This window comes from Ranitomeya imitator, chromosome 6 (assembly GCF_032444005.1).
Source record: "Ranitomeya imitator isolate aRanImi1 chromosome 6, aRanImi1.pri, whole genome shotgun sequence".
Taxonomy (NCBI): Eukaryota; Metazoa; Chordata; class Amphibia; order Anura; family Dendrobatidae; genus Ranitomeya; species Ranitomeya imitator.
The window spans coordinates 511471183-511498085 of NC_091287.1; the positions used below are offsets into that span (position 1 = coordinate 511471183).

A 26903-nucleotide genomic window follows, 5' to 3' on the forward strand; every position below is an offset into this window, starting at 1 on the left:
ATATATATAATTTTACAGCATTCAGTAAAGTGAAATGTAGCAATGTGACAATTAGACATAAGGGAAAGTTCTCATGGAATTTTAAAAATGTGTGTGAATCCGCAGCAAGGATTACATTTTGCTCCTTGACTTCAATGGGAAAGTTAAAAAAAAAAAAAAAATTAAAAAGCAATAAAATCCTATTGTTGAGCATTTTGATGCTGATGATCTGGGAATCTGCTACAAAATCTGCAGGATATTTACAGCGTTAACCCCCTGGCACTTGCGTGGTTGCCTTCCAGTCTCTGTATACTAGCCCCAGATGTGACATGTATACGGACTTGTTATTGGAGGGAGGGGGTTTGTTGGGGGGGTGGGAATATGAAGCAAAATTTTCATGATTTATAGATTCAATGAGGATTTCCCTGCGTATTTCTGTGGATTCAATGCAAAAGTTTGGAATTTCAAGAAATATATCATTACTTCTTCTGATACACAGAAACAAGAGCGGACACTGGATATAATAAGTGCCATGGATGATGTATATGGGTAAAGGTTGGGGATGTGTCTTGCTAGAATTGACTGTAAAGCATCATTATCCTGCCGTAAAGATGATTAGTATTCCAGTTATTAAAGGGAATCTGTCAGTAGTTGTTTTTCCTATGTAATCTGAGAGCAGAATGATGTAGGTTCAGAGACTCGGATTCCAGTGATGTATCTCTTACAGGGCTGCTCGGTGCAGTTTTGATAAAATCCCTGTTTTCTCTGCTGTAGATGTTGCAGTGCTATAAATGCTTAGCTCTGTATGACCCCGCCCACATCCCTGATTGGCAGCAACCTGCAGACCATGTGTGTGGGCGGGGTTACAAATACCATTGGACTTCCTGGTACACAACACCTGGTTCTGCGGTGATAATCTCCTGCTGATAAAACACTAATTGTAGGGAAACTACAGCAAGCCTCTGGGCATGTGACACATTGCTGGAATCAGGGTCTTTGTCCCCACCTTATGCAGCTCTTAGAATAAATAGCAAAAGCTTGCTGACAGATTACCTATAATAATTATCCAGGAAGAATAACAGAGGAATGGCACAGTCTTAAGTCCTAAGAAAACATTCAATTAATACAATATTTTCCTGCACGGTCGTCAGGTCTCGTGTTGTTGAGTTATGATCCAGTGTGCGCAACAGTTATAAATATTACTTGAAACTATGGAAACAGTGGGATATATAGGATTATTAATGAACACTCCCGTTCACACATCTTATTCACACCTCTGCACTTGTTTTCCTATTTATGAAAAATAATAAAATGTGCTGTTTCAGTAATTGGAATCTGGAAGCGAAGAACTACCGAACACAACCAATAGTTATATCGCGGTATGGAAAATAACAGTTCTAAAAACCATTAAAAGGGTTGTACAGAATTCGAGAAACAGGAAAATATTATTTCAAAAAACAGCGCCGCTACTAGCCACAGGTTGTGTGTGGTACTGCAGTACTAAGGGAATAGAGTAAGACTGCAGTACCACATACGCTGCGGCAGCCATTAACCGCACTGTAACCATTTTGCTGCCAGGACAACTTTCACATTTTTGATAGACCCAAAAACTGAAGATAACGAAAAATGATTATGATTTGTTTTTAGAACACCATTGATTCCATGGTGCTGTACATGAGACGGGGTCACATACAAAACACAAATGTAAATCACAGTCAAGAAACTAAGAAAGACAGACGGGTACAGAGCCGGAGAGGGCAGAGAAACTAAGAAAGACAGACGGGTACAGAGCCGGAGAGGGAAAAGAAACTAAGAAAGACAGAAGGGTACAGAGCCAGAGAGGACAGAGAAACTAAGAAAGACAGACGGGTACAGAGCCGGAGAGGACAGAGAAACAAAAAAAGACAGACGGGTACAGAGCCAGAGAGGGAAAAGAAACTAAGAAAGACAGACTGGTAGAGAGCCGGAGGGGGAAAAGAAACTAAGAAAGACAGACGGGTACAGAGCCAGAGAGGACAGAAAAACTAAGAAAGACAGACGGGTACAGAGCCAGAGAGGGAAAAGAAACTAAGAAAGACAGACGGGTACAGAGCCAGAGAGGGAAAAGAAACTAAGAAAAACAGACGGGTACAGAGCCAGAGAGGGAAAAGAAACTAAGAAAGACAGACGGGTACAGAGCCGGAGAGTGAAAGGAAACTAAGAAAGACAGACGGGTACAGAGCCAGAGAGGGAAAAGAAACTAAGAAAAACAGACGGGTACAGAGCCAGAGAGGGAAAAGAAACTAAGAAAGACAGACGGGTACAGAGCCGGAGAGTGAAAGGAAACTAAGAAAGACAGACGGGTACAGAGCCAGAGAGGGAAAAGAAACTAAGAAAAACAGACGGGTACAGAGCCAGAGAGGGAAAAGAAACTAAGAAAAACAGACGGGTACAGAGCCAGAGAGGGAAAAGAAACTAAGAAAGACAGACGGGTACAGAGCCAGAGAGGACGGAGAAACAAAGAAAGACAGACGGGTACAGAGCCAGAGAGGGAAAAGAAACTAAGAAAACAGATGGGTAAAGAGCCGGAGAGGGCAGAGAAACTAAGAAAGACAGACAGGTACAGAGCCAGAGAGGACAGAGAAACTAAGAAAGACAGATGGGTACAGAGCCAGAGAGGACAGAGAAACTAAGAAAGACAGACGGGTACAGAACCGGAGAGGGAAAAGAAACCAAGAAAGACAGACAGTTACAGAGCCGGAGGGGGAAAAGAAACTAAGAAAGACAGACGGGTACAGAGCCGGAGAGGGAAAAGAAACCAAGAAAGACAGACAGGTACAGAGCCGGAGAGGACAGAAAAACTAAGAAAGACAGACGGGTACAGAGCTGGAGAGGGAAAAGAAATCAAGAAAGACAGACGGGTACAGAGCCAGAGAGGACAAAGAAACAAAGAAAGACAGACGGGTACAGAGCCGGAGAGGGAAAAGAAACTAAAAAAGACAGACGGGTACAGTGCCGGAGAGTGAAAGGAAACTAAGAAAGACAGACTGGTACAGAGCCAGAGAGGAAAAGAAACTAAGAAAGACAGACGGGTACAGAGCCAGAGAGGGAAAAGAAACTAAGAAAGACAGACGGGTACAGAGCCGGAGAGGGAAAAGAAACTAAGAAAGACAGACGGGTACAGAGCCGGAAGTGGAAAAGAAACTAAGAAAGACAGACAGGTACAGAGCCGGAGGGGGAAAAGAAACTAAGAAAGACAGACGGGTACAGAGCCAGAGAGGGAAAAGAAACTAAGAAAGACAGACGGGTACAGAGCCGGAGAGGGAAAAGAAACTAAGAAAGACAGACGGGTACAGAGCCGGAAGTGGAAAAGAAACTAAGAAAGACAGACAGGTACAGAGCCGGAGGGGGAAAAGAAACTAAGAAAGACAGATGGGTACAGAGCCGGAGAGGACAGAGAAACAAAGAAAGACAGACGGGTACAGAGCCGGAGAGGACAGAAAAACTAAGAAAGACAGACGGGTACAGAGTCGGAGAGGACAGAAAAACTAAGAAAGACAGACGGGTACAGAGCTGGAGAGGAAAAAGAAACTAAGAAAGAAAGAAACCAGGGATTCAAGCTTGAGGAGGCTAATTTGCATATTCCAGGTGCCTTCTGGGAAAAGCAAAGAGTCTCCCTAAGCTAGAAGATCGTTGGGTACAGCCGGGACCAGCTGCTTGGAAAGCATCACCAAACCAGGGATTCAAGCTTGAGGAGGCTAATTTGCATATTCCAGGTGCCTTTTGGGAAAAGCAAAGAGTCTCCCTAAGCTAGAAGATCGTTGGGTACAGCCGGGACCAGCTGCTTGGAAAGCATCACCAAACCGCGCGCAAATTTTTGCCTGTAGGACATTATTGCAAGAGAGCTTGGCTGAGTAGATTACACAAGAAGGAAAGCACACAGCAAGTCAGCAGGATCTAGGAGCAACATGGCAGATGTGACAACCTACATGGTGAGCTGCAGCATGTGCTACATGTTCACAGATCGACCAGAAGAAGAATCAAATTTCACCTGTCAGAAGTGTAGACTAGTGGCCCTTTTAGAAGAAAAGGTGCGGGGTCTGGAAGAAAGAATAGCAACTTTGAAACGCATCAAAGAGAATGAAGACTTTCTAGACAGAACAGAAGCATCTCTACTGGTCACAGAAGGTGAAAAAAGTGTCAGAGAAACTCCAAAAGCAGATGAGTGGAAGCATGTGACCAAAAGAAGCAAGAAGACCATGGAGAAATCACCAACCACACAACTGAAGAACCGATATCAAATCTTTGAAGAGGATGAAGGTGGCACACCTAAGGATGAAGCAATACCAGCAAGTAAAAAAGAAAAGGGCACACAGCAACAAGTGACAGCAAAAAGTACAGCCAAGAAGCAACGAAGAGTGGTGGTGGTGGGAGACTCACTACTGAGAGGCACAGAAGCAGCCATCTGCAGACCGGACATAACTGCAAGAGAAGTATGCTGCCTTCCAGGTGCGATGATCAAGGATGTGACCGATAGGATACCAAAGCTCTTCAGCTCCAAGGACGTCCACCCATTTCTTCTGATACATGTTGGCACCAATGACACGGCAAGGAAGGACCTACCGACAATCTGCAAGGACTTTGAAGAATTGGGGAAGAAAGTAAAGGAACTGGATGCACAGGTAGTTTTTTCTTCTATCCTTCCAGTATACGGGCATGGCACCAGGAGATGGAACAGGATCCTTGATGCAAACAACTGGCTAAGACGATGGTGCAGACAACAAGGATTCGGATTCCTGGACCACGGTGTGAATTACTTGTACGATGGACTCCTCGCCAGAGACGGACTACACCTCAACAAACCTGGGAAACACACATTCGCCAGAAGACTCGCTACACTCATCAGGAGGGCGTTAAAGGGAACCTGTCACCCCGTTTTTTGAGATTGAGCTATAAATACTGTTAAATAGGGCCTGCGCTGTGTGTTCCTATAGTGTATGTAGTGTACCCCGATTCCCCATGTATGCTGAGAAATAACTTACCAAAGTCGCCGTTTTCGCCTGTCAATCAGGCTGGTCAGGTCGGGAGGGCGTGGTGACATCGGTGGTTCTTCCTCAGCTTTACGTTGGTGGCGTAGTGGCGTAGTGGTGAAGACACAGCGCGCGATCTGCGCTGTCATCCCTTTCGTCGGTGGGGGCGGCCATCTTCCTGGGGCCGCGCGTGCGCAGATCGAGTGCTCTGCTGCACGGGGCTTCAGGAAAATGGCCGCGGGATGCCGCGCGTGCGCATTAGAGATCACGGCGGCCATTTTCCCAAAGCCGAGTTTGCATCTCGGCTTTGGGAAAATGGCCGCCGCGATCTCTAATGCGCACGCGCGGCTGCCCGCGCCATTTTCCTGAAGCCCCGTGCAGCAGAGCACTCGATCTGCGCACGCGCGGCCCCAGGAAGATGGCCGCCCCCACCGATGCAAGGGATTACAGCGCAGATCGCGCGCTGCTTGTTCACCACTACGCCACTACGCCACCAACGTAAAGCTGAGGAAGAACCACCGATGTCACCACGCCCTCCCGACCTGACCAGCCTGATTGACAGGCGAAAACGGCGACTTTGGTAAGTTATTTCTCAGCATACATGGGGAATCGGGGTACACTACATACACTATAGGAACACACAGCGCAGGCCCTATTTAACAGTATTTATAGCTCAATCTCAAAAAACGGGGTGACAGGTTCCCTTTAAACTAGAAGAAGAGGGGACCGGAAGAAAAACATTAGACTTGAACAAAGTAGACCCAGGAAAACATACTCAGAAGGGAGGTAAGAACGTTTCTAAAACAATCCACAGCGAGAAGATTGGAACAAAACAAAATCCTCTAAACTGCATGCTCGCAAACGCCAGAAGCCTGACAAACAAGATGGAAGAACTAGAAGCAGAAATATCTACAGGTAACTTTGACATAGTGGGAATAACCGAGACATGGTTAGATGAAAGCTATGACTGGGCAGTTAACTTACAGGGTTACAGTCTGTTTAGAAAGGATCGTAAAAATCGGAGAGGAGGAGGGGTTTGTCTCTATGTAAAGTCTTGTCTAAAGTCCACTTTAAGGGAGGATATTAGCGAAGGAAATGAGGATGTCGAGTCCATATGGGTCGAAATTCATGGAGGGAAAAATGGTAACAAAATTCTCATTGGGGTCTGTTACAAACCCCAAGTATAACAGAAACCATGGAAAGTCTACTTCTAAAGCAGATAGATGAAGCTGCAACCCATAATGAGGTCCTGGTTATGGGGGACTTTAACTACCCGGATATTAACTGGGAAACAGAAACCTGTGAAACCCATAAAGGCAACAGGTTTCTGCTAATAACCAAGAAAAATTATCTTTCACAATTGGTGCAGAATCCAACCAGAGAAGCAGCACTTTTAGACCTAATACTATCTAATAGACCTGACAGAATAACTAATCTGCAGGTGGTCGGGCATCTAGGAAATAGCGACCACAATATTGTACAGTTTCACCTGTCTTTCACTAGGGGGACTTGTCAGGGAGTCACAAAAACACAACTTTAGGAAGGCAAAGATTGACCAGCTTAGAGATGCCCTTAATCTGGTAGACTGGGACAATATCCTCAGAAATAAGAATACAGATAATAAATGGGAAATGTTTAAGAACATCCTAAATAGGCAGTGTAAGCGGTTTATACCTTGTGGGAATAAAAGGACTAGAAATAGGAAAAACCCAATGTGGCTAAACAAAGAAGTAAGACAGGCAATTAACAGTAAAAAGAAAGCATTTGCACTACTAAAGCAGGATGGCACCATTGAAGCTCTAAAAAACTATAGGGAGAAAAATACTTTATCTAAAAAACTAATTAAAGCTGCCAAAAAGGAAACAGAGAAGCACATTGCTAAGGAGAGTAAAACTAATCCCAAACTGTTCTTCAACTATATCAATAGTAAAAGAATAAAAACTGAAAATGTAGGCCCCTTAAAAAATAGTGAGGAAAGAATGGTTATAGATGACGAGGAAAAAGCTAACATATTAAACACCTTCTTCTCCACGGTATTCACGGTGGAAAATGAAATGCTAGGTGAAATCCCACGAAACAATGAAAACCCTATATTAAGGGTCACCAATCTAACCCAAGAAGAGGTGCGAAACCGGCTAAATAAGATTAAAATAGATAAATCTCCGGGTCTGGATGGCATACACCCACGAGTACTAAGAGAACTAAGTAATGTAATAGATAAACCATTATTTCTTATTTTTAGGGACTCTATAGCGACAGGATCTGTTCCGCAGGACTGGCGCATAGCAAATGTGGTGCCAATATTCAAAAAAGGCTCTAAAAGTGAACCTGGAAATTATAGGCCAGTAAGTCTAACCTCTATTGTTGGTAAAATATTTGAAGGGTTTCTGAGGGATGTTATTCTGGATTATCTCAATGAGAATAACTGTTTAACTCCATATCAGCATGGGTTTATGAGAAATCGCTCCTGTCAAACCAATCTAATCAGTTTTTATGAAGAGGTAAGCTATAGGCTGGACCACGGTGAGTCATTGGACGTGGTATATCTCGATTTTTCCAAAGCGTTTGATACCGTGCCGCACAAGAGGTTGATACACAAAATGAGAATGCTTGGTCTGGGGGAAAATGTGTGTAAATGGGTTAGTAACTGGCTAAGTGATAGAAAGCAGAGGGTGGTTATAAATGGTATAGTCTCTAACTGGGTCGCTGTGACCAGTGGGGTACTGCAGGGTCGGTATTGGGACCTGTTCTCTTCAACATATTCATTAATGATCTGGTAGAAGGTTTACACAGTAAAATATCGATATTTGCAGATGATACAAAACTATGTAAAGCAGTTAATACAAGAGAAGATAGTATTCTGCTACAGATGGATCTGGATAAGTTGGAAACTTGGGCTGAAAGGTGGCAGATGAGGTTTAACAATGATAAATGTAAGGTTATACACATGGGAAGAAGGAATCAATATCACCATTACACACTGAATGGGAAACCACTGGGTAAATCTGACAGGGAGAAGGACTTGGGGATCCTAGTTAATGATAAACTTACCTGGAGCAGCCAGTGCCAGGCAGCAGCTGCCAAGGCAAACAGGATCATGGGGTGCATTAAAAGAGGTCTGGATACACATGATGAGAGCATTATACTGCCTCTGTACAAATCCCTAGTTAGACCGCACATGGAGTACTGTGTCCAGTTTTGGGCACCGGTGCTCAGGAAGGATATAATGGAACTAGAGAGAGTACAAAGGAGGGCAACAAAATTAATAAAGGGGATGGGAGAACTACAATACCCAGATAGATTAGCGAAATTAGGATTATTTAGTCTAGAAAAAAGACGACTGAGGGGCAATCTAATAACCATGTATAAGTATATAAGGGGACAATACAAATATCTCGCTGAGGATCTGTTTATACCAAGAAAGGTGACGGGCACAAGGGGGCATTCTTTGCGTCTGGAGGAGAAAAGGTTTTTCCACCAACATAGAAGAGGATTCTTTACTGTTAGGGCAGTGAGAATCTGGAATTGCTTGCCTGAGGAGGTGGTGATGGCGAACTCAGTCGAGGGGTTCAAGAGAGGCCTGGATGTCTTCCTGGAGCAGAACAATATTGTATCATACAATTATTAGGTTCTGTAGAAGGACATAGATCTGGGGATTTATTATGATGGAATATAGGCTGAACTGGATGGACAAATGTCTTTTTTCGGCCTTACTAACTATGTTACTATGTTACAGACGGGTACAGAGCCGGAGAGGGAAAAGAAACTAAGAAAGACAGACGGGTACGAGACGGAGAGGACAGAAAAACTAAGAAAGACAGACGGGTACAGAGCCGGAGAGGACAGAGAAACTAAGAAAGACAGACGGGTACAGAGCCAGAGAGGGAAAAGAAACTAAGAAAGACAGACGGGTACAGAGCCGGAGAGAACAGAAAAACTAAGAAAGACAGACGGGTACAGAGACGGAGAGGACAGAAAAACTAAGAAAGACAGACGGGTACAGAGCCGGAGAGGACAGAGAAACCAAGAAAGACAGACGGGTACAGAGCCAGAGAGGGAAAAGAAACTAAGAAAGACAGACGGGTACAGAGCCAGAGAGGGAAAAGAAACTAAGAAAGACAGACGGGTACAGAACCAGAGAGGGAAAAGAAACTAAGAAAGACAAACGGGTACAGAGGCGAAGAGGACAGAAAAACTAAGACAGACGGGTACAGAGCTGGAGAGGACAGAGAAACAAAGAAAGACAGACGGGTACAGAGCTGGAGAGGCCCGCAGCAGCTTATAGACAGTAGTTTGGGGGGTTGTGGGAGCTCCGGTAGTGGTCAGGCGGCGGCTCTGGTAGAGGTGAGGAGCATCATTGCAGCAGGCTGTATGCTTTCCTGAAGAGATGTGTTTTAGAGTTTCGTGTGAAAGTTCTGAATGTGGTGGATAATCAGAGGTGATGGGCTACAGAAATTCCAGAGTATGAGGAATGCTCGGGGAAAGACTGAGGCAATTAAGTGAGGATCGTATAAGTGTGGAGGAGAGAAGGAGGTCCTGGGAGGACCAGCGATTACGTGTGATATCGGAAGATTAGTTTTGTGATTTATGGAGGAGATTATGGACGGCTTTGTAGGTTAATGTTAGATTCAAATGTCGGTAAACATCAGAGTCACCAAAGCACAAGGTGAGATTACATAGTTACATGGGCTGAAAAAAAGACCTAGGTCCATCAGTCTCAACATTTCCCCACCAATTATACAATTTTTGTCACTAAATTATCTATAACACACAATGTTATGTGTACTGTGGATATCGGCCATTACTACATCTTGTGGTCGGCATTCCACAGTCTGACTGCACTAACTGTAAAGAACCCTTTCCTATTCAGCTGTCGGAATCGCCTTTCTTCAACCCGTAATGTGTGCCCCCTGGTCCTTGGAATGAATAAGTCATGTGCCAGTCCTCTGTACTGAACCCACATATATTTATACATGTAAATGAGATCTCCTCTGAGGAGTCTTTTTTCTAAGCTAAACAAGCCCAACTTTTCCAACCTCTCATCATATGACAAGCCCCATATCCCCTATAATAATCTAGTTGACCCCTATGAACTAGATGCAGCATCACCAGTGATTTATAAAGGGGTAACAATACGTTGGGGTCGCGGGATTTTATCTGTTTTTATACATCCTAAAATCTTATTTGCTTTTGCGGCTGCTGCCTGACATTGAGTATTGCCGCTCGGCTTACTTGTAACCAGAATCCCCAAGTCCTTCTCCTGTTCTGTAGTCCCGAGTATACTCCCATTCATTGTATATGCAGAAGTAGGATTACTCCGTCCTAGGTGCATTACTCTACATTTATCTACACTAAACCTCATCTGCCAAGTGTTTGCCCATTCAGACATCTTATTCAGATCGATTTGAAATATTGGAATGTCAAGGTCAAATTTTAATATCCTACATACAGCTCTGGCAAAAATTAAGAGACCACCATAACAAAACCCTGTCATGGGCAGCCCAATCTCCAGACCTGAACCCCATTGAAAACCTCTGTAATGTAATCAAGAGGATGATGGATAGTCACAAGCCATCAAACAAAGAAGAACTGCGTAAAATTTTGCGCCAGAAGCAGTGTGAAAGACTGGTGGAAAGCATGCCAAGACACATGGAAGCTGTGATTAAAAATCATGGTTATTCCACAAAATATTGATTTCTGAACTCTTCCTGAGTTAAAACATTAGTATTGTTGTTTCTAAAGGATTATGAAATTGTTTTCTTTGCATTATATGAGATCTGAAAGCAGTGGGATTATTTTTTTTTTTTTAATTTTGACCAAAAAAAAAAAAAAATACAAAATTTATTGCTTGGAATTTCGGAGACATGTTGTCAGTAGTTTATAGAATAAAAGAACAATTTAGATTTTATTCAAAAATATACCTATAAAGAGAAAAATCAGACAAACTGAACATTTTGCAGTGGTCTCTTACTTTTTGCCAGAGCTGTAGCTTGGTGTCGTCAGCAAAGACTGACACTTTACTCTCAATCCCATCCACAAGGTCATTAATAAAGAGGTTAAAAAGAATCGGTCATAACAGATCCCTGTGGTTCCCACTGCTCCCAGTACAGATCCCTGTGGTCCCCACTGCTCCCAGTACAGATCCCTGCAGTCACCACTGCTCCCAGTACAGATCCCTGCAGTCACCACTGCTCCCAGTACAGATCCCTGAGATCCCCACTGCTCCCAGTACAGATCCCTGCGATCCCCACTGCCCCCAGTACAGATCCCTGCAGTCCTCACTGCTCCCAGTACAGATCCCTGCAGTCACCACTGCTCCCAGTACAGATCCCTGCGATCCCCACTGCTCCCAGTACAGATCCCTGCGATCCCCACTGCTCCCAGTACAGATCCCTGCGATCCCCACTGCTCCCAGTACAGATCCCTGCGATCCCCACTGCCCCCAGTACAGATCCCTGCAGTCCCCACTGCTCCCAGTACAGATCCCTGCGATCCCCACTGCCCCCAGTACAGATCCCTGCAGTCCCCACTGCTCCCAGTACAGATCCCTGCGGTCCCCACTGCTCCCAGTACAGATCCCTGCGGTCCCCACTGCTCCCAGTACAGATCCCTGTGGTCCTCACTGCTGACTATGTCCCATTTAGAGAACCGACCATTTATAATGACTCTGTTTCCTGTCATTTAGCCAGTTCCTTACCCATCTGCATATAGTTTTCCCCAGTCCGTGCTTCTGTAGCTTCAGTATAAGGCTGTTATGTGGTATAGGAGCAAAGTCCAGATACATCACATCAGCAGCATTAGTTGTGCAAGCGCTCATAGCCTCACTCCTATAATTACAATAAACCCAAAACAATCACCCCACAATTGACAATCAGGGAGGCCACACTCTTTAAATGGTAAGAGGGTTGTCAACATGAAGAAAGGTTCTTGCATCTCCCAGCTGAGGCAGCTGCACGCTGTACGGGGGAAAACTACAGTACAGCGCTCATTCATCCATGTTTTTCATAGACATAATTCATACCTACTATAGTCTATGGGATCGAGTCGTCCACTCCGAAACACGGAGACCTGTCCCACTTTTATCCAAATCAGGAAACAAACTTGCCCAGGGGTATGTGAAAAACAAAAATCAGAGAGCACTTGGACATCACCGGTGTGCGGATCGCTTGTCACTATTTGATAGAAGAAGTTTGAACATCCTCAAAGACTCTGTATTTTTTTTTTACTTATAGGTCTCAGAACTTACAGGCAGGTAAGTGCCTGCTCTGCCGGACGTCGGTCATGGACCACTCCTACCAGCAATTCTGCAGCTTCCATTGACAGAGCAGTGACATCTCTTCCGCTCTGTTTACGGGTGTCATTGCCGATGTGTTGTTGAAGGACAGCTGGCCCTCCGCTTCCTAATTGTGAGAAGTCGCCTGTCAATCATCACAATGTCGGCAATGACGCCCCATCGACAGATCAGAGAGGAAGAGCTGTTCTGTTGACGTGAGGTCAAATGAAGCAGCAAAATCTCCGGCTAGAGCGGTCCATGACTGTTCTGAGCCAGCACATATCAATGCTTGCCAGAACAGTCCGGAAGTTAGCCACGTTCACACGGTCAGTATTTTACATCTGAACGTGTGAACACAGCCTAAGAAGAAAAATACAAAAGTCTTTTCATAACGCCATTAATGGAAAGAGAACTCATCTATGGAGAGACGCCCTCCTCTACATTATGTAATATGGGAAAGGCAAATAAACACCAGTGCTCCCTTTGGTCTTCCTGATAAAAGATTAATATATGCTAAAATAAATGAAAATGATAACTCGTCAAGAAAAAAGATAAAAGAACAACCACCAAAAAGTCACAAACGTTTCCTTTGTTCCTACCTACAAAGCACAAGGGTTTAAGCCATAGGTTACTTTGAATGAAATTGGAATAATAGTCCTCAGCGATGGCCACCATTGTCGGTGTAATTTCAGAATGAAAGGAACGGTGTAATTACCCGGCCGCGGTGACATCACAACTGTACGAGATTAACAATTAGCTGCTGTTAGAACGGGGTCTGCATGTGAAAAGCTGCAATGAAAAGCATGCCAGTGTGATACGGCAGAGGACGGGGGGCTCGGTTAAAGCAATACCAGTCCTGGACTAAGGATTCTGCACCAAAAAAAGGGGGATTATTTTATATACCACCCTATTTCTTTCCTTATTACCCAATAAATGTTGTGATTCTGCACAATCAAAAAGTAAAATAGTACAAAAGACAAATTAGAAAACACAATAAAGCGATGCACAAAAGTCCATCACCTCCAACGCCGTCACCTGCACCTATTTGCTCAGCTCAAAAACAAAGAGGAGGAGGAGGATCTGCCGGCAAACAAGTACTGCTCGGTGTGTGCTCATGGCGCCTCTTAGATTCTCCTTGAAAGCTGCTAAATAGTTTATGTCAAAAGCGTTCCTCACCTAAAAAAAAAAGCCAGAGAAAAAGACGAAACAATGATCGAAAATACTCCAGAAACACTCGTTTCAGGACAAAAGATGCCCTGGTGTCCTACAGCGTCTTCCTCTGGCAAAACACAGCGAGTCCTCTGATGCCTTTTCTCCTGAAGTGTCTTTTTCTGGAGTATTTATAATCTGTTTTTCGAGTTTTCGGCGGCGTTTTCTCTTTTTTTGGGACACTTAGATATAAACTACTTTGCGGCCTCCGAGCAGAAGCTGAAAGTCTGAATATATACACAGCAAATCATTTTAACATTGCGTTGCATATGGTCATTCATTTTAGCGTTGCTTAAGAGCCTTTTCAGTCAAAATCCACCTGAAAAAGACAATGTGTACACATACCCGTATTTGTCACCAGGTTTCATCCACCTTATCTGAGAGTAGCATAATGTAAAGATAGAGACCCTGATTCCAGAGGTGGATCACTGACTTTGCGTCTTTCTGTGGTTTTAATAAAATCAATGTTGTATCAGCAGGATATTATCATTAGAGCACTAATAGGCCTGCCGTCATGTAGTCCTCCATATCTATGTGATCTTTATAACCACCCCCCACTACTCATTGGCAGCTTTCTGCCTATGCACAGACAGCTTCCAACCAGTGGAGTAGGAGGGGTTATATAGAGCTCAGCATTCTGAGCACCGCTAGATCTGCAGCAGATAAAACTGTGATTTTATCAAAATGAAAGCAAACAGCTTAGTAAGTAACACATCATCGAAATCAAGCCAGAAGACCGCAGCATCTGATTGCTCCTGCTCCAGCGCTGAGAAGAAGCACTTCTCCTTCATTTTAAATGTGTTTATTCCTTCTGGCAGAATAGGGGTTAATCGGCCATGTTGGAAATCCTTGTGCTCACAGGTCAACTCGGTTAGCCACACCTTTTCCCTTTATAATCTGGGCTCTGTTACAAATCCTTGTCAGAGCTAGCTTTTGCTGTATGGCTAACGGTGGGAGAGGAGTTCATACGAGAAGGAGAGTTGGAGGAGTTATCAGAGATGGTTGTTTGGTTTGTATGCGTGGTATTTCCCTGTCCTTCTCTGTTTTGGTTTATTCCTCTACCTCCACACCCCGATGCATTCCTATGTTATATGTGAGTGAATATTTTGTATGTTTGGAGTATTCTAATAACCCTTGGTTGTAATGCCTTGTTTGTCGGGTTGGTGTACTATGGTGCACAGTAGCGCCCCTCTTCCTGGGTGAGGGAAGAGAACAGACGGAGGGCTAACTCAGGAGATAAAGCAAGGGTGGAGGCCCCGGCGCCCCCTAGTGTTAGGGACAGGGAAGGAGCCCCTGGTCCCTGGTTACCTGACTGCTGTGTCATTACAAGTGGCCTACATTGCCATGGAGCTAGAACCCCATTAGCGGTGAGGAAGTGCAAGTTTAGCATAGTCAAGGAGACAAAGTACCGGCAGGATGTGGACAGGCAAGATGCTTCATGGGCTACGTACTGATATAGCGTGTGTGCTAGCTGGCGAATAGTTTTAACGTTGCAGAATTGGGCCCGCAAATGTGAAGAGTCAGCATAGCTGTTGTCAGGGAACACAACGCTGTTCTTCCATGTTTATTAGTCTTTTTAGGACACTTCAGATCCATTATGTTGTTAAGTAGGACACTGGTTGCCGTGGTAATTCAGCAGCACTCCCCGATTACACCTCGCTGGGGTGGGTGGGGAGAGCGCTATGGGCCTCTGAAACAGGAATGTTATGATAAGATAATTCAGTACCACAATGGACATAGAAGTCAGAGCACATACAGTGACCTGACAATAACCCAAAAACATAGAACGAGCTCTGAGACATGGGAACTCTGCTGACCGCAATCCCTAATCCTCTCCAACCACACTAGAGGCAGCCGTGGATTGCGCCTAACGCTCCCTATGCAACTTGGCACAGCCTGAGAAACTAGCTAGCCTGAAGATAGAAAATAAGCCTACCTTGCCTCAGAGAAATACCCCAAAGGAAAAGGCAGCCCCCACATATAATGACTGTGAGTTAAGATGAAAAGACAAACGTATAGATGAAATAGATTTAGCAAAGTGAGGCCCGACTTTCTGAACAGAGCGAGGATAGGAAAGGTAACTTTGCGGTCAACACAAAACCCTACAAAAACCACGCAAAGGGGCAAAAAGACCCTCCGTACCGAACTAACGGCACGGAGGTACACCCTCTGCGTCCCAGAGCTTCCAGCAAGCAAGAAAAAACAAAATAAGCAAGCTGGACAGAAAAAACAGCAAACAAGATAGCAAAAGCGGAACTTAGCTATGCAGAGCAGCAGGCCACAGGAACGATCCAGGAGGAAACAGGTCCAATACTAGAACATTGACTGGAGGCCAGGATCAAAGCACTAGGTGGAGTTAAATAGAGCAGCACCTAACGACTTCACCACATCACCTGAGGAAGGAAACTCAGAAGCCGCAGTACCACTCTCCTCCACCAACGGAAGCTCACAGAGAGAATCAGCCGAAGTACCACTTGTGACCACAGGAGGGAGCTCTGCCACAGAATTCACAACACATGCATAAAGGACTGAAACACTGATGGAGCATTGGCAAGTCCGAATGGCATTACTAGATACTCAAAATGGCCCTCGGGCGTATTAAATGCAGTTTTCCATTCATCGCCTCGCTTAATACGCACAAGGTTATACGCACCACGAAGATCTATCTTGGTGAACCAACTAGCCCCCTTAATCCGAGCAAACAAATCAGACAACAACGGCAAGGGGTACTGAAATTTAACCGTGATCTTATTTAGAAGGCGGTAATCTATACAAGGTCTCAGCGAACCGCTTAGTGCGCTTAGGACAATCAGAGATAGCATGAGTGGAATCACCACAGTAGAAACACAGCCTATTCAGACGTCTGTGTTCTTGCCGTTCAACTCTGGTCAAAGTCCTATCGCACTGCATAGGCTCAGGTTTATGCTCAGATAATACCGCCAAATGGTGCACAGATTTACGCTCACGCAAGCGTCGACCGATCTGAATGGCCAAAGACATAGACTCATTCAGACCAGCAGGCATAGGAAATCCCACCATGACATCCTTAAGGGCTTCAGAGAGACCCTTTCTGAAAATAGCTGCGAGCGCACCTTCATTCCATTGAGTGAGTACGGACCACTTTCTAAATTTCTGACAATATACCTCTATCTCATCCTGACCCTGACACAGAGCCAGCAAATTTATCTCTGCCTGATCCACTGAATTAGGTTCATCGTACAGGAATCCGAGCGCCAGGAAAAACGCATCGATATTACTTAATGCAGGATCTCCTGACGCAAGAGAAAATGCCCAGTCCTGAGGGTCGCCACGTAAAAAAGAAATAATGATCCTAAGGCTAGGGTCACATTGCGTTAGTGCAATCCGTTTAGCGCTAGCGCTAGCGGATTGCGCTAACGCAATGTTTTTAAAGGGTCGCGTTTCGGGGTCGCGTTAACGTCCCCGCTCTCGCAGATCCCCGATCTGCGAGAGCGGGGAACGGACCTCGGGCGCGCCGCGGACGCTGCAAGCAGCGTCCGAGGCGCGCTACAAAAGACCGGCGCGTCGCTAGCGCGTGCCGAAAATGACACGCGCTAGCAATGCGCTGGTACATTGCGGGCAATGGGAGCGCTAACGGACGCGTTGCATGGCGTTAATTTCGCCGTGCAACGCTGTCCGTTAGCGCTCTGACCAAAACGCAATGTGACCCCAGCCTAACTTGTTGAACTGGGTCACCAGAGGAGCGAGGTTTCAAAGCCAGAAATAGTTTACAATTATTTTTGAAACTCAGAAATTTAGTTCTATCTCCAAAAAACAAATCAGGAATAGGAATTCTTGGTTCTAACATAGAATTCTGAACCACAAAGTCTTGAATATTTTGTACTCTTGCCGTGAGCTGATCCACACATGAAGACAGACCTTTAATGTCCATCGCTACACCTGTGTCCTGAACCACCCAAATGTCTAGGGGAAAAAAAAGGCAAAACACAGTGCAGAGAAAAAAAAAATGGTCTCAGAACTTCTTTTTTCCCTCTATTGAGAATCATTAGTACTTTTGGCCTCCAGTACTGTTATGATAAGATAATTCAGTACCACAATGGACATAGAAGTCAGAGCACATACAGTGACCTGACAATAACCCAAAAACATAGAACGAGCTCTGAGACGTGGGAACTCTGCTGACCGCAATCCCTAATCCTCTCCAACCACACTAGAGGCAGCCGTGGATTGCGCCTAACACTCCCTATGCAACTCGGCACAGCCTGAGAAACTAGCTAGCCTGAAGATAGAAAATAAGCCTACCTTGCCTCAGAGAAATACCCCAAAGGAAAAGGCAGCCCCCACATATAATGACTGTGAGTTAAGATGAAAAGACAAACGTAGAGATGAAATAGATTTAGCAAAGTGAGGCCCGACTTTCTGAACAGAGCGAGGATAGGAAAGGTAACTTTGCGGTCAACACAAAACCCTACAAAAACCACGCAAAGGGGCAAAAAGACCCTCCGTACCGAACTAACGGCACGGAGGTACACCCTCTGCGTCCCAGAGCTTCCAGCAAGCAAGAAAAAACAAAATAAGCAAGCTGGACAGAAAAAACAGCAAACATGATAGCAAAAGCGGAACTTAGCTATGCAGAGCAGCAGGCCACAGGAACGATCCAGGAGGAAACAGGTCAAATACTAGAACATTGACTGGAGGCCAGGATCAAAGCACTAGGTGGAGTTAAATAGAGCAGCACCTAACGACTTCACCACATCACCTGAGGAAGGAAACTCAGAAGCCGCAGTACCACTCTCCTCCACCAACGGAAGCTCACAGAGAGAATCAGCCGAAGTACCACTTGTGACCACAGGAGGGAGCTCTGCCACAGAATTCACAACACAGGACCCCCAGAATAGAACGCTATCAGAGATAGTGGCAGGAGATAACAAAAGCGATCATCTGGGCATGGCGCAGGCTCTACACAAGAGCACCCGCCGCCACCTGAAAAAGTTGTCAAATACTTGAACCTCTTCTCATTTCTCGTGCTTGGCCCCATTAAAATATATACACTAGTGATGAGCGAACGTGCTCTGATAAGGTGTTATCTGCCATGCTTGTGTGCTAACCAAGTAACTTCGGCGTGCTCGAAAAATATGTTTGAATCCCCGCGTCTGCATGTCTCAGGGCTGTTAGACAGCGGCCACATTTGCAGCAATTGCCTGTTGTTAGGACATGCAGCCGTGGGGACTCAAACATATTTTTTGAGCACGCCGACGGAACTCTGTTAGCACACGAGCATGGTCGAATAGCGCCTTGTCCGAGCACGTTTGCTCATCACTAATTAACACCTATACTCGCCTCCCGTGCCGACACCGTTCCAATGATGTTGGCACTCGCATTCCCGGGACTCACGTGAGGTTGTTAGGTCACTTGAGCCCGGCCCTCAATTTGCGTTAGCGTCTCTGTCTCCGTAGGCGTTAATAATCTAGAAGAAGTACGTGGCCAGCCGCAGCTCTGAATTCTTCTAAGTATATGTCCCAAGGCAGGGACAGTGCAGGACTCTTGTAACATAACCTCATGTGAGCCCTGGTAATGCGAGAGCCGACACTGCTGGAACGGTGTCGGCACAGGACGCGAGTACAGAGGTTTTTTTTTATCATTTTAACAGAGCTAAACATGGGGTTGTCCTAATAGTGGACAATGCCCTTCAAGGCCATCGTACTTCTTGAAACTAAATTATGTCACGAAATCCAGGATAATGAAGATCTACTTTACAACTTGTAAGTTAAATTCCACATTAGTATGATGGCTCTAATAGACTGTGAATGCCATCACGAATTTAGGACACGCTAATAGTTTCCACTCCGATCTGTCTAACATGTTCAAAATGTGGAATTAATGTTTATAGGAACCAATGACCACAGGGAGAAGAATCCCACAGTTGACAATCTAGATAGATTTCATTTCTGCAGGGCACACAATGATTGGATGAAAGAGGATAAACAAAGGAGAAAAGCGATGGCAGCGAAAAGAAGAGGTTCACTGAGCCAGAACGACAAGGGCTTGGAGATGAAATGCAATGCCCAAATCTTGACATACACAGCCGTCATGCATCACCGTTATCACTGCTCAAAACCAAATACATTTACGCTAATTTTTCTGTCAATGTAACAGGCCGATGCGTGGCTCACATGGTAATGAGTAATAATGCAAACAGGACAAGTCATTGCTAAATGGGTCAATCCCTCGCAACATGAAGGATGTATCTGGCTTAGTTATTATGTAAAGATGCAGTACAGATACATTTGACATTTCATTCTTTGGAGCAAAATTGAGTAAGCAATGTGAAATCTTTCAGGCCGAGAACCACTGATGACTGAACTGCTGCGAGTGCAGCCTCAGTGACCGGCGGTGACGTCATCGAGGTTACCTCCGGTCACTGCATCTGCGTTCTCAGCTGGGCTGAACTGCGGTGACCCCGGTGAGATGGGAGCTGTAGTCCAATTAGCTGACACCAGTGACCGGAGGTGAACTTTATACCTCCGATCACAGCTGCGCGCTCACACTGTCTTTTGACAGCTTGGAGTCCGCAGCTCTCTGACCGGTAGGGATGATTTCACCGTCGATCAGAAGTGGTGTTCACCACGCTGTCATGCACATGACAGCGTGACAAACTCCCGGTGTTCGGACAGCCAAACCCGAACAGTAACACAGACTTCATAGTGAAGTCCATGTTCGATGTCCGTGCCCAAACAGCAGGTGTTCGGTATGGACGCCGAACTTTACTGTTCGGGTTCACCCATCTCTATTAATCACATGCCAATATAACCTATTTTTAAATCTGTACAGATTTGCAGCTATCAGCCCTCTAATGATGCCCCCAGGGCTCTCTTCATCCTCTGTTGCTACAGGATCCATCCTCCAGTAGTTCTAATGCTGCTGGTCGAACACATTCAGATGTACTTAAAAACCATGACCCTGGAAGAAGCTGGCGGCGAAACGCGCGTCGGGGTGAGGGGACGCTGAAGTGACCTCAGGCATTGGAGCCTTCACGCACTCTTTACTGTCAGGTACACTAAGCATAGCACTCTGCACTTTATTCTCATGCATTCCCTTAGATCCTCCCAGGTGTCAGTATTAATACCACTCGTAGTCAGGTGCTGCAGTCCCTATTGATCCATTCAAACATGTGCTAGACAGGAATATAAGGGCAGCACCTGAATGTACATATAATGCAACTGTGAATTTAGGATTTTAAAATTTAAGGTGTTGTACCAGAATAATGACTGTGTGTTGATATAGCGAGTTAATTATTTAAATATGTATTACCTGATCCATCTAATTTTGCTAGTGAATCTTATGACATATTGAAATCCTGATAGTTCATCAGTAATTATACAGACTTTATTTCTATTTAGCCCGAGTGCCTCCTTTAAGCGTTCCCGATTGTGACATCTCTGATTTTTTATTATCATGTTTTAATTTATAACAAATAAAGCTACCGTACATTTTTTTATATGGATCTCTTCGGTATTCGACCCATTATTTGGTTCGGAATGTAAAATACGTACTTAAAAACCATGTCTAATAAATCAGCTGGTAGCAGGGGTGTAGTACAGCTCAGCTATTGTATGCTGAAGATCCCATTTATATCAGTTGCTTTAGCATCTAAAGCATCTAAAGAACCTGTCTAATTCATAAAATTATGATACATCTATGACCCTGTTGTCACGATTCCACCCCTCAGTGTGTCTGGGATGCAGTTACTGAAGGTTCAGCCATTCAATCTGGTCCAGGGGTGTGCTGAAGCGGTCAGTGTTTTGCTTGACAGCTCGGATGTCATATCTGAGACTGGAAGGCGCTGAGATGCCTTCAGTTGTTCTCTGTCCCAGGTGATTGCCCAGCTGCTTAGCAGGGCTGTCAGTCCCAGACCTCTGCCAGATATAGCTTCAGCTAACAGTGGTTTGTTTTCTACTCTGTGGTTAGTGTTTTGTTCGATGAACTTTCACTGCCTGACCTTGGACCTCATTCTGACCTTCCGTCTGATTAACCCCTTTGCTCCGCTTTCCTCCTGGTATTTTGACCTCGGACCATTACCTGACTACGCCTTTGTCACTTCCGTCTAATTATGACATACCCTCCTAGCTTTTGACCTCGATCTCATTGACTATCCCATCTCGCTCCCTACTGTAAGGAACTTCCTCTCCCTTTTCTATTCCGTCGTATCTGCATGCAATGTCCGTGTCCGAGCGAGACAAGAGGCTGCTCACATTGCTGTCCAATTTAAGTTTCTGAATGCAGAGTGGGTGTTATGATCTGGAGAAAGTAAGTTCTCACTCTCAGAGTCAAGACTACCAAGAAAATGTAAACAACTTTTTCACTAAACAACCCACCAGGAATAAAAAGTCAGGGTATGTGCACACGGTCAGCAATTGGCCGCGCTTTTGAACACCGGTGATTTCGCTTGTGTTCATTGAACCATATGGATTCACTGTGTCCAATACATTGTACGGGTGAAATTTATCTTGTGGAGGCTCTCGTCTCCGTAAGATAAATTGACACGCTGCAGTCTGGAAAGACGTGCCGCATGTCAGTCTCCGCAGGTAAGCCGCAGGTGTTGGTGCACGCATAATGGACGTGGGATTTCTTGAAATCCCACCCATTATATGGTAACATCTGGAAACTGCGGGTTGAATGCTGCGTATTTACGTAGCGTGCAACCCACAGTGTTTACTGACCATGTGCACCTACCCTAATAATTTGAGTATGCCTGTCTGCTAAAGTAATCTTTTGGTTTGTGATACTTTATGAGGAACAAATTCTGCAAATGTATTCCTCATTTTCTGCTACGTAGGCTTCCTGTTTCTGCCATAGGATGGAATAGTACGTTCGATGGCAGTATCACCCACTTTGATGTGGGCTCCAGCAGTGAGCCCGCATCAAAGCCAGAACATGTCAGCTGTTTTGTACAGCTGACATGTGCCCACAATAGGCGTGGGCGGAATCACGATCAGCCCGCACCTATTAATTAGTTAAATGCCGCTGTCAAACTCTGACAGCAGCATTTAACAAGCGCTTCCGACCATCCGGTTGGAAATGCACTCATCGATGCATCGTCATGACAACCAGAGGTCTCCTTGAGACCTCTATGGTTGTTTATGCCAGATGGCTATGAGCGCCACCCTGTGGTCGGCGCTCTTAGCAATGCAGTAATTCTGCTACATACAGGTGATCTGAGCATTGCTTCTATGTTGCAGAGCCAATCGAGTTATGGCAGCTTCTACTCTCCCATAAAGGCTATAGAAGCATGCCAAAATTAAAAAAAAAAAAAAGTTTGTTAAAATATGAAAAAACTAATAAAAAAAAGTTAAAATCACCCCCCTTTCGCCCCATTCCAAATAAAACAATAAAAAAAAAAATCAAACCTACACATATTTGGTATCGCCGCATTCAGAATCACACGATCTATCAATATAAAAGTGGAGATGGTACGGGTAACGGAAAATTGCGTAACGGAAAATTGCGCAATTTTTTTTTTTCAGCAAAGTTTGGAATGTTTTTCACCACTTCGATAAAAAAAAAACTAGACATGTTTGGTGTCTATGAACTCGTAATGACCTGGAGAATCATAATCGCGGGTCAGTTTTAGCATTTAGTGAACCTAGCACACTTTCACCACACTTGGAATTTGTCTCCTGTTTTCTAGTACACGACATGGTAAAACCAATGGTGTCGTTGAAAAGTACAACTCGTCCCACAAAAAATAAGCCCTCACATGGCCATATTGACGCAAAAATAAAAAAAAAGTTATGGCTCTGGGAAGAAGGGCAGCGAAAAACAAAGACGCAAAAGCTCCTGTCATGAAGGGGTTAAAGAAATAATATAAATCCGGTACACAACATATATTTGGAAATGCTGAATAATATATCCATATTTGCATGAAAAGCTGTTTCCATTCTAAAACATTTTTACTTGGGGACATTTTAACTCCTACAAATTCTGCTCCATAAAAATATTTTATTACTTATATTGTGTGATAAACCACTACCGTCACAAGTTATTTTTGTGTGTGCAGGGAAAAAAAAAAATTGTATTTCACATGCAAAATTTCACATTATAAGGAAATTGCATCAAGGGAACACCGGTGTCAAAATTACCTTTCTTCTCCTCTTCCATTCTCTCCTCTTCTGGCTGATTTTCCTCATCCACAATGAATCTGAAGGGTTTGTAAGAGATAATCGTCAATCCATTTCCCGTCGGTTCAATAGCCGCATAATGTGGGACAGATTTGCCATGAAGCTTCCTACGTTTCAAGATTTTACATTCATCTGTGAACACAAAAAAGCAGTATCTTCTATAGACAATCATATCATACCGAACAGCCAATTACAGCCGCACAAGTTTTAGGTAAATTGCTCAATTACGACACCAATGTTAGAAACAAAACTCATATCGCATAAAGATTGTAGGAAAATTGCTGTTTGCCCCATAATTACCAGTGTCACCTCCTACTGTGGAGGCATTCAAGACCATTCTTAAGTGGAATGGGTAAAGCATGTTAAGACAACGCTGAAAAGGATTATAAATATACAGTAGAATCTCCAGAAGTCCGTAACACCTACTGAACATACAGGAGCTTCTCACAAAATTAGAATATCATCAAAATGTTAATTTCAGTTCTTCAATACAAAAAGTGAAATTCATATATTATATAGAGTCATTACAGAGGGATCTATTTCAAGTGTTTATTTCTGTTAATGTTGATGATTATGGCTTACAGCCAATGAAAACCCAAAAGTCATTATCTCAGTAAATTAGAATACTTTATAACACCAGCTTCAAAAATGATTTTAAAATACGAAATGTTGGCCTGCTGAAATATATGTACAGTAAATGCACTCAATACTTGGTCGGGGCTCCTTTTGCATCAATTACTGCATCAATGCGGTGTGGCATGGAGGCGATCAGCCTGTGGCACTGCTGAGGTGTTAGGGAAGTCCAGGTTGCTTTGATAGTAGCCTGCATTGTTGGATCTGGTGTCTCTCATCTTCCTTTTGACAATACCCAATAGAGAATCAGGTCAGGCGAGTTGAGTTTGCTGCCAATCAAGCACAGTGATACTGTTGTTTGTAAACCAGGTATTGGTACTTTTGGCAGTGTGGACAGGTGCCAAGTCCTGCTGGAGAATGACATTTCCATCTCCAAAAAGCTTAACGGCAGAGGGAAGCATGAAGTGCTTTAAAATTTCCTGGTAGACGGCTGCGCTGATTTTAGTCTTGATAAAACACAGTGGACCTACACCAGCAGATGACATGGCTCCCCAAACCATCACCGATTGTAGAAACTTCACACTAGACCTCCAGCAGCTTGGATTGTGTTCCTCTCCACTCTTCCTCCAAACTCTGAGACCTTGATTTAAAATGAAATTCATAATTTACTTACATCTGAAAACAACATGTTGGACCACTGAGCAACAGTCCAGTTCTTTTTCTCCTTGGCCCAAGTAAGATGCTTCTGGCGATGTCTATTGGTCATGAGTGGCTTGACACAAGGAATGCGACACTTGTAGCCCATGTCCTAGATTCGTCTGCATGTGGCGGCTCATGAAGCAATGACACCAGCAGCAGTCCACTCCATGTGAATCTCCCCCAAATTATTGAATCTACTTTTCTTAACAATCCTTTCAAGGCTGCAGTTATCCCGGTTGCTTGTGCACCTTTTTCTACCACACTTTTTAGCTTCCACTCAACTTTCCATTAATATGCTTGGATACAGCACTCTGTGAACGGCCAGCTTCTTTAGCAATGACCTTTTCTGGCTTACCCTCCTGGTGGAGTGTGTCAATGCCTGCTTTGTGGACATCTGTCAAGTCAGAAGTCTTCCCCATGATTGTGAAGCTACTGAAACAGACTAAGGGGCGTTTATAAATGCTTAGGAAGCCTTTGCTGGTGTTTCTTGTTAATTATGCCAATTTACTGAGATAATAACTTTTGTGTTTTCATTAGCTGTAAGCCATAACCATCAACATGAACAGAAATAAACATTTGAAATAGGTCACTCTCTTTGTAATGACTCTATATGATAAATTGAGTTTCACTTTTGGTATTGAAGAACTGAAATAAATTAACTTTTTGATGATATTCTAATTTTGTGAGAAGCACCTGTATTACACCTCTCGACGACTAGACAGGAACTTGAAAAATATAGGTGATTGGAAGCGAGTTGCAAAAATATATCAGTAATTTGTAAGTAATCTTAGACATGATCTTGCAAGTATGGCAACATTCTGAAAGACAGAAGATTCATATCTTTATTTATTCTGCACCATGAACAGCTACCCCCCCTAAAAAAACTGAAAAGAATGCCAGAATTTCCGTGTTTTTTTTTAATCGGTTCCTCTTGCAAAAGAAAACAGGAATGAAAAGTGATCAAGAAACTGTATGTACCCAAAAATGGTAACCGTAAAAATTGCTTATCCCACAGAAAAAAAACCAAAGGCTAGTCTTCATATTAGCTAAGTTAATGGAAAACAGATTAACTTTGGTCTCCCAGGGTACGGCAACACAAAAGCAAGTGATTAAATTTTGGCATCACCATAACCATTATGACCTGTAGAATAAATTAAAGACATTGTCTGATACCTAAAACGACCTTAATAAAAATCTATTTTTCATCCATACCCACTTTCGTAATTTGCTTTACTCCTGTCCCCATATAGCTAATTCCTATATATTGTATGCAGAATTATTGGCAGGTGAGTAGACCATATCATTATTTTTATGGAGATTTTCCAACTCCGTACTGTATAACATGGGATGGAGCAGATTAGGTGACGTGTATGTGTGTAATGAGGAGAGTGCGACCTAAGAATATAACGTCCATTATCAAGGTGTGCAGAATTATGAGGCAGCCTGTTTTCCACAGGCAAAATGGGCCAAAAAAAGAGAGAGAAGAATCAAACGTGAAGCGACCAAAATGCCATTAACCTCCAGTGCTGTCATATTCCAAAATGCAACTTCCCTGGAGGCCCAGTAGAACAAGGTGTTCAGTACTCATACACAAGGTCAAGGTGAGAAGGCTAAGACCGACCACCACGGAGCAAGATATAGAAGACAAGGTGCTCAGTGCTCAGAGACACGGCCGAGGTGAGAAGGCTAAGACCGACCACCACGGAGCAAGATATAGAAGACAATGTGCTCAGTGCTCAGAGACACGGCCGAGGTGAGAAGGCTAAGACCGACCACCACGGAGCAAGATATAGAAGACAAGGTGCTCAGTGCTCAGAGACACGGCCGAGGTGAGAAGGCTAAGACTGACCACCACGGACGGAGCAAGACATAGAAGAACAAGGTGCTCAGTGCTCAGAGACCTTTAACACAACACCCTTTATAGTCATACTCAGCACAACTTACACATACCACCACAATATAAATTCATACACCAGTAAAACCAAAAGCTTATCATAACTAAAA

The 26903-nt window shown here is 44.1% G+C and overlaps 1 protein-coding gene across 1 annotated transcript in view; it reads right to left on the reverse strand.

Moving 5' to 3' along the window:
* Positions 1-26903, reverse strand: part of NUDCD1 (NudC domain containing 1) — a 165933-nt gene that overhangs the window by 61574 nt on the left and 77456 nt on the right. Inside the window, exon 5 of the mRNA XM_069731786.1 lies at positions 23589-23759. Within this exon, the coding sequence (XP_069587887.1) occupies positions 23589-23759 (171 nt within the window). The remainder of the gene's footprint in view (positions 1-23588; positions 23760-26903) is intronic.